The sequence below is a fragment of the Gambusia affinis genome, linkage group LG08 (genome assembly GCF_019740435.1).
Source record: "Gambusia affinis linkage group LG08, SWU_Gaff_1.0, whole genome shotgun sequence".
Lineage (NCBI taxonomy): Eukaryota > Metazoa > Chordata > Actinopteri > Cyprinodontiformes > Poeciliidae > Gambusia > Gambusia affinis.
Genome location: NC_057875.1, coordinates 8,081,572 through 8,090,758, shown reverse-complemented (window position 1 = coordinate 8,090,758; position 9,187 = coordinate 8,081,572). Strand labels below are relative to the sequence as shown.

Genomic DNA, 9,187 nt, shown 5'->3' with positions numbered 1-9,187 from the left:
GCTTAGATTAAAAAAAAAAAAAAAAAAAAAAAAAAAAAAAAAAAAAAAGACAAAAACCAATTCTGAGTTTAAGGCAGTTCTAAGTTTGAGTTTGATCCTGGTATTGGAAGTCCTTGAATCTTTCAGACAAGAAACATCTTAACTATAAACATCAACTTTAGTTCATGTAAATATTCAACCTTGGCTTTAAAAAAAAGGAAAATAGAACAGACATCAAGAAAATAGTTTGAAGGAAACCTGAACTTTGAATTAATTTATGTTAATCAACAAGCTGTCAGACAAATTTTCACTTTAACGTAGCACAAGCTTCAGTTTCCAAATAAACAAGAAGTGTACCCAGTTGGTCTTAAAATTCTCATTTGATGCAGAACTGAAGAGCTCAAAGCAACCTTTCCTGGTGTGCAGCCTAATACTGCCCCCGTGTGGTGAGTATGAAGACATACAATTTGGTAGAAAGTACATAGAGTTCGGATGGACTCCATCTTATTGTGTCATCTCTGATGTTGCATCTATGTGGCGTTTTACGATGCTGTATGTTGTTTGTCTTTCTCACACTATTGCTGTGTTCAAAATTTATTTGAATAATATTTTTGAAAAGTCAAGTGTATTGCAGCATTAAATAGACAACAGGCTGTTCTCTATTATATCAGCATACAGTAGTTATAGATCTTATTATTACATCTATTGCAACATAGAATCATAAACTATTTTCTCATGTTAATCAAATTTGACTTTAAACTGTAGTGAGAATATTTTATGTGCTTCTTTCTGCCTTAACTTACAGTGGTCAGGGACTATTTTAGCTTTCTTCTCATCAATTATGATGACTGCATTAATATCTTCATGATGTAACATAAATAATTTGCAGCAAAAGCCCACATTCAATGTCACTGAAATAAGACTTTTAATTATTAAGAAGACTCGAAACTTGATACAAGTCGATTTTCTTCCTTCACCAGAAGATGTATTCAAAGCAATGGCATTGCATGGGACACTCTGATCTCAGGGTAACTCAGCATGAGCTGCAGATCAAAAACAAAACAGCAACTGTTCTGTGTGTGCTACTTTCCATGCAAGAATGGACAGCTTGAGAAGATGACAGTAACTGATGCAGCTGCAAATCGGTCCAAGGAAAACAGTCTGTAAATGAATTGTTAAAAATCTGGATAAGCAAAGTAATCCTGAAGTAAAGCGGTGTTACATAAGCAACACATCGACATTTTTTGAGTTATAAAAACCTTGATGCTGATGAAATGCATTGTAAAACTGTTTTGTATTGCGTTAAAGAGTACAATGCAGAACAGGTATCCTCAGAATACCTGATAGCTGTCACATTGGTTTGTCAAATAAGGCTTGTTTCTGCCACACAACACAGTATTCTTAAATTCTGTGTAGCACATAGAGACATGCACACAACTTTGAAAAGAGGAAGTATTTATGAATGTATCTTGTTTTTTGCTTTTCATTTTTAATAAAAGATTAAAAGAAAACGTTAGGTTCCACCGAGATTTGAACTCGGATCGCTGGATTCAGAGTCCAGAGTGCTAACCATTACACCATGGAACCACGTGACTAACAGAAATCACTTCACAGTATTTAATCCAATTCACATATTCGGTAGGAGGTATTAAATCAGGGAAAATAACGTAATTTTTCTACCAGAAACATAGGGATAAAGTTTTTAAATAATAAAAAGCCTCCGAAAATAAGTAACAGTGCTCCTCCAGCATGCTGCCTTCTTGAGCGGCGAAACTCCATCGTCGATTGCAAACAGATGTGATTTTATCTTGAGCGTATTTTACGAGTGGTTAGATGTGAATGAATTTGGTGAATGAGAGTGTGACAGAAAAAGACGATATGTTGTTATTACTTTTACGTCCTACTTAATCCTTCTAAGATCACCTACTGCCACCTGGTGGCCAAACGTTGGAATTGCAGAATCTTGGATAGTGGGAAGGATTTCCATGTTTGAGGTCATTGTTGTGTAATTCTTCTGAAGTTATACAAGGAAGGAAAATATATTCCTTGTCTGTAAATAAAAAACACTGTACGTGTTATAGTGTAGTGTAGCATACGTTTTCTTTCAAATAATTTAGTTCTTTGATCACTAATCTCTTGAGTTAAATTTAATTAGATAAGCCTTTTAACTACTGTTCTCTGCTTAATTTGCTGAAGGACTTATTTCTATGCTGAGTTATGTCTGTCAAGGTACATTTTCATCCGAAATTGGGTTCAGCTGGATACAGAGTTGGTGAAAATCATAAGCCTGACTGAGATGAATACTGATTATACACTTAGAGTAGCGAAGCATAGATTCAGCTCTGGTCTGTTGGATGCTCACAGTTCCTGTCGCGGGACGTGACAACAATAAAGATCTGCAGCTGAGCTCTGCTATGGATTTAGTCACTGCAAAGTGCAGCCAAAGGATGCATATTTAGATGAAACTGACCCTGCTGGCAGGATTTTCTTTGGGGGTATCTATACAGACAGACATTTGTTACTAAAATATGCATGGTGAAAGTCAAACATTTTGTAACAGTGACTGATCTTTTTATTTCAGAAGAATATAAAATATCATTCAATCTAGCTTTGTGATCATTTTTCTTAATTAGCCTAATGTTGACCTAATGTTAACACTTTTGCTTTTAAAGAAATGCTCATAAGGTAAAGTCATTTTATTTTGCATTTTATGGCTGCTACTTACACCCCTTCACCAAATGGAGGAGCTTTCCCACATATGTTTGCTTACCTTATGTATTCTGAATAATGACATGCTGCACCATAAGCTACTAATTTAAGGTTGTTTTACCAAACTTCATAATCTGCCAAACAAGTTGTTTATATTGTACTGTGTGGGGTAACTTTTCCAGAGCCTTTAACCTTGTCACACTTTTATCACAGCTAAATAGGTTGTGCAAAACTATTTACACTCCTTGAAATTTTTCAGATAAAGTTTTGTTACAACCACAAACTTGAACAGATTTTACTTATTTATAATTAATATTACAGGATCAATGCAATAAAGTGCATACCAAAATAGGAAATAATGAGTCAGCGTTTGGAATTTAAGCTTAGTATAAATACCACTGCTCTGTAAAGACCTCAAAACTTTTTTAAGCCAGTTTGTTCACAAAGTTGGACAGTTGTTCACCTAAACTCATAGAATGAATCAGAGAGGCAGTCAAGAGGCACATGCAGAAGCTACATAGACCCACAGCTTAGATGTGACAGTCTGTTGAATTGACAACTTTTATTTGTGCACTACTCAAACTGGGAAGAAGAAAGATGAGAAGTTTCATTTTCAGTTTACCAGAATGTAGAAAGGAAGAAAATGAATGTCATCCTGAACCAAAAATCCAAAAATGTCATTTTTGGTTCAGGATGTAGTGAAGGGATACAGTTAAATACTCTGTATTTAACTCCACCAATCTGAGGAGGACCATCCCCTCATAATGATGCTGTCACCACGTGTTTTACTTTGGAGCCAGAGTGATCGGGATGACTTGCTGTGTTAGTTTTAGTGGTTGTACTACATTGTATTTAGGAAAGTTGGAGTAATAATAATTTAAAAACAATTTGAAAATCATATTTTCTTTTCTTTCCAATTGAAAATGATGCACTACTTTGTGTACCTCTGTCACATAAAATTGCTGCCATCAAGGAAAATGGTCAATCTGTATATGTGTAAATTTGGTGCAGACATTTCAGAAGAGCATCAGCTAAAGATGGTTCTAGGATATTTTCACATGTATGCTCAAAACAAACGCATGTCACACTTTTGAGATTTTTAGTTCTTTAATAACTTTGAAAACCATATGTTCTTTCTTCCAATAAACAATTATGAACTATTTGCATTGGTCTGTCTCATAAAGTCCCAAGAAAATACATTAAAATGCAGCAAAATGAAATTAACACATAAAAAAAGTTCAAGATGTATGAATGCTTTTGCCAGACAGTGTCAATATTTTCATTTTTACTTCATGTCTACTTAGGAATAATTAAAAACTGACGTTCCACAGCTTGTCATATACAATCAACAAACATCTTTCAAACAGATTTTATATATATATATATATTATTATTATTACAAATTTTTGTTTGTCTTGACAGTAAGTTGCGACAGATGGATTATAGCAGACCAATAAGATAATTTGGTGAGTTTTTTCTCAATTTCAATATTACACTCTGGGTTCAATATCAGCGACACCTAGGGATACATTTTTCTATTTAAAAAAAACACTGATGTTTGAGTCCCATCTCTTACATCAGGCAGGCATCAGAGAAAAATCTTCAGGCCCTAAATAAAGAAGAATGGATGTCTGGTAATTGAAAGTGTTTGACTTGAAGCTCAGCTTATTCAATACAAGCCCTACTATAGAAGTGGCAGCAAAGAGAAACATCCCTAAAGTTATTTAAGAAATGACATTTTAGTCAAATATGTGATTGAAAAGAAAGAATATGTAAAGCACATCAAAGAAATAACTTGAAAAATGTCCAATAAACTCCTAATGCAATCTGCAACTATTTAGTGCAACTGCGCTGTACTACATAAACATTTTTTTTCTGCTTAAATGATAATGCAAATGTGTTTAAAACAAACGCAAAAAAACAGACAGAATAATAGATGGTCAGTGCAGATGTCAAACAAACATTAAATCCTTATAGAGGAGAAATAAAATGGATATTATGTAGCAACACATCTGGTGACAAATAAGAGTTTTAGAATGGCTCAGAAAATCCAAACAAAATCCTTTTTTTCCCTTTTTTTGTCATGGTGACTCAGCTGAAAGACAGTGCCAGTTCAGTTTCATTAGTTATGAAATGGATGTGATACATTTAATTCTCAGACCATTAACTTTTTTAAACAATTTTTCCACAGCTTTCAGCCTGAAGTGAGTTTTAGGGGGGATTGTTGATGCCTCTGACTTTTCAAAACAACCTAAAGGTATGGTGTCTATTTCCATATTGTAATAACATTCTACAAACTAGAAAACAAATATTTTCCCTGAATTTTATACAGTGGATAAGAACAAAACTTTCATTTATAATCTTTTTTTTCTTGTTGGCTCCCTTCACAGGTTTTTCTGGTCACATTCATAGGTTGTTGACGATGGCATCTCTATTTGTGTCACTCAGGAAATCTTCTTATACGTGAGGAACCCCAGAACAGCAGTCAACAATCTCTATGAAGTTTCAGCAATGATGGAAAACAAATTGAATAACCTATTCTAATGTAAAACTTTTACACGTGTAAAAATTAAGACATTAGGCCGTTCATTGATTCTAAAATCTTGAAATACAGAAAGCCTCAGATGAACAATAACACGCGACTGGTAAAATATTTCAAAAATCAGGTTTAAATGGTCAAATATTTGAAACTATTGAAGCAGAGACAGCTCTTTACTCTGTTGTCATTTTATGGTCAAATTGCCAACTTTTATTCTCAGGGACGGTCAGCACAACACAACGGTGAATGGGATGCAGTTGATGTAAAAGGTTGGGGGGGAAAAAAATCTATAGGAAATGTTATATTGGTGGTCAAAAAAAGGCAATAAATATCTTTGTAAAGCAGTGGATGTAATCACAAGAACATAAATTCTATGTATTATTTTCAAATCTTTTCACAAAGACGATTCAAAACAGAATATTCCTGTGTGAAAATGGCAGATCTGAAGCTCCTACCGGAGTGAATTTCTTCTCCTCAAAACTCGAATCAAGGTCTTGACTGTGAGCATCTTCTCTTACAGTTTGATTTCTTATTAGACAGAAAATCTCACAGCAGCAGGGACCATACAATGACAACGGGAGTTCACAGACTCAATAAAAGACAGGAGAGAACGAAGAAATACAGTAGCTGGATCACAGGGCTGCACTACATATGAGGAGTCTCGTTTTTATTAGTTAGGAGGAAGGTGAAAAAGAGTGAGGCTTCTGTCTGCAGGGTTAAAATGGCATCACAAATCCACAATGGGTGGGCTTAAAATGCATGAAAAATAGATGATTTAGATAATAGGAGTGAAAACGACGCGCAAAAAGCAAATATGGAGCGTGGGTGAGACGAAAATGGTTATAGAGATTAAGAGGATGACTAGAATAAAATAGATGGTAAAGAGCATAACAAGGAAGGATGAAGAGGAAGAGAGGATAAAGGGAGAGTGTGATGATTGGGATGATGAGGGGTTGTAAAAAGGTAAGAGGAAGGTGACAGGGATGCAAAAGGCTCCTAAGTATCGATGTGAATAATGAATGGAATAGAAGTGAGTCATAGAGAAGGAGGTGGAGGAAAAAGAGATGAAGAGTGTTTGTAAAGAGGGATAAGTACGGCTATAAAAATGGGTAGGTGGAATAAAAGGGGTCTAAATGAGAGAAAAAAGGATGAAAGGGAAGAAGATGGAGTTTTAAAGATGGATGAGGAGGCTGGATTAAATGGCAGAAGATTGTTAGGAGTGAGATGAAATAGGGCCAAAAAGGGTCAAATAGGGAGATGAGGAAGATGAGTATGGGTCACAAAGAAGCATTAGGAAGATGAATAGGATAGGACAAAATTATAAAAAGAATTGAGAAGGAGCAAAATGAAAATGGGTCAAATGTAGGGATGTGGAGGATGGATGAAATTGAAAGGGATTATTTTTTCTTTTATTCCAAACACACAAAAAACAATAGCGAGGCTAAATGACATTTTACACAACCAGTTCAAAAAGGAGAACCAATGAGGATTTGTTGCAAGAGTGGAGAGAAACAAGATTTGCTGAGCAATAAGGAAGATTTGTTAAAAAGAAGAATGTGGATGATTGGATTGAAGGAAAAAGATTTGTACAGCAATGACAAGGCTGGAGTAAAGAAAAAGAGTAGAGATAAGGTCAGGATGAAATGATGAAGAGAGGCAGGGATGTGGTGTTGAGAGCAGAAGATAAGGTGTGGTGTGTGAGCGCCAGCTACAAGTAGACTTGCCAAGTGATTAGAGGCATGGCTTTGCTCCCAAACCTAAATTAGCACATTAGCTAAATTTATCAAGGACATTTATTTGTTCTTGTTCAGCGTATTAATGTGAATGAGACAGGTCTTTGGTGACAGAGAGGTATTTAATGGGAAACAAACTTAAGTCCAAAACAACAACCAGATTTATCTGACAGCAACTAGAAAAAAAGTGTCTTAAAAGGACAAACAGTCATGTGAGGTGAAATCAACTGTCACTATGCTGCTCATAGATGTGGTGATGTCCAGTGAAACGCTGTCTGTGCATCGATTGTCAACATGTTATTGCTTCAACAGAGGGTGGAATGGATTTAAGCAAATTCAATCTACTAGATAAAAGAATTAATTAGCCTGATAGGAAAATAAAAAGAGGTTTTAGAAACAGATCACACATGAATCCCCTTTGTAAATGCTTTTGGGTCTTACATTGGTCAGATGAAAAGTTATTTTTAATCTACAATTTGACAGAGAGAATATTTTAAGTGACTTCAAAAACAGCTCACAAAATGACACGGCTAATCTCACAAGAAGATAAATTGTGTGTTATCTACATCGGTGGGTATCATTATCTGATCATGCTCATCTTTTTATTATTATAACCACATTAATAAAAAGTCTTCAATAATATAAATTAATACGTAAAGCAAAGAGCTTCATAAATACAAAACATAAAAGACCGAAGCATCCAATGACCTTAAAACAGAAACCAAGACATTTGCAAGAAAAAAAACCGCCTTCACATGGAAAACAACACAAGATTGGAGCACTTCATTAATATGAAGAAAAGGGTCAAATGTTAGACCGATTCTGTGTCTGTAAGTCTCAATAAATGGAATAAATGCATGAACACTAGCGGGCTGAAAACATGTCCAGATCCACACGGCCTCGTTAACAACAAAATTTAGCTTACATTAGTATTAATGTGTGTGATCATTACTGGATAACAGCGAATACAGAACCATTACGACAATTTTCTATTTTACCCATGCTTGCTCAAACTCTTTTTCACAGTCCCATGTCAAACATTTAGGCCACCGGAAACATTCCTTCGCATCTGAGTTTGATGAGCAGAGCTTCTCTTTATGCTACCTTCTCTCTCTCCAGGACAATAATTTTGGTTTGGGGGGGACATTATAAACACTCTGCTGCTCTTTTATAATAAACATGTATCATGGGCTAAAAATTAGCATGAGGACATCTCTCCCTGTAAATACTCTGTCCACTCAGTTTATGTGTCCTGTTCTCTGCAGTGCTCGGAACAACCCTGTTCCACGTCAGGAGGTCCATATAAAGGCCAGGCAGCAGAGTAGTCAACTCCATGACAAAATAAAACTGGCGAACAGTCGCTGGTGAGTGGGACACTTTTTCCTCCCCTCATTTTCCCTCAAGGTCACAGGAAGAGAGCCAAAGTGAGCCAGAGGAGTCGTGGCTGTCTCTCCATCTCAGGATCTCAGCACCAAATCGAACACATATAGAGACAAAGGGAGAGCCATTGGCTGAAAGTTGGTTTCCTGTGGATGCCAGGCCAGGTGGAGGGTGTTCACCCTAAAGCAAGGAACTGGGGCTTTCTGGGGGTGCCGGGGGTGTGTGTGTGGGGCTGTGGCGCATGGGCAGAATGTCGTAGTGGCTAGGGATGTGGCTGCCACAGGAAAGGTCATAAGGACCCTGGGAAAAACCTGTGGCCATTCCATTGGGTCCCTGCAGGATGCTCACAGTGGGCTCTGCAACAGTTTGAGAGAAAAGGTAGGAAAAAACAAAAGAGACATAGGTTAGTAGGGCCAAGGAGAAAGGTGAAACACTGATGAAAGAAATTGTGCTAAAGCTAATTAACCAGCTAATCTCACAATCTGTTAAGTTATGCAATCTAATTTCCGATCAAAACCACAGTCAGTTCCAGCAGATGGCTGCTCACACAGAGGCAGCTGCCTCTGCTGGAGGTTTCTTCCTATTAAAAGAACAGGCAGTTTTCCTTTTCTTTCACCATACTTGATAACATGATTCAATCAGCTCGGTTTCCATAGAGAGAAAACGTTTTACAGACTGGCATATAACCTGACGTTAACTGCACTGATATCTAATTGAAATTGAAATATGTGGATTAAACAGCCTAATATTTTAATGAATTAACTATCTATCTCTGTATATAAATTAGATCTGTTTGTTTTGTTTAGTGCCTTGAGTTAACATTTGTTGAGAATCAGTGCTACTGAAA

The 9,187-nt window shown here is 36.2% G+C and overlaps 1 protein-coding gene and 1 non-coding gene across 8 annotated transcripts in view; both read right to left on the bottom strand.

Annotated features, from left to right (window-relative positions):
• Nucleotides 1–1,494: 1,494 nt before the first annotated feature.
• On the bottom strand, nt 1,495–1,566 carry trnaq-cug. The gene has a single exon. It is a non-coding gene; the product is annotated as a tRNA-Gln (tRNA).
• A 2,216-nt stretch (nt 1,567–3,782) lies between these two features.
• Nucleotides 3,783–9,187, bottom strand: part of megf11 (multiple EGF-like-domains 11) — a 109,890-nt gene continuing 104,485 nt past the window's right edge. For 6 of the 7 annotated variants that reach the window (XM_044123719.1, XM_044123723.1, XM_044123720.1 and 3 more), the window contains one exon: nt 3,831–8,696. In XM_044123719.1, coding sequence (XP_043979654.1) covers nt 8,521–8,696 — 176 coding nt within the window. In that variant the 3' untranslated portion in view covers nt 3,831–8,520. Of the gene's footprint in view, nt 8,697–9,187 lie in introns of all 7 variants that reach the window. The other variant, XM_044123718.1, reaches the window with a different exon arrangement.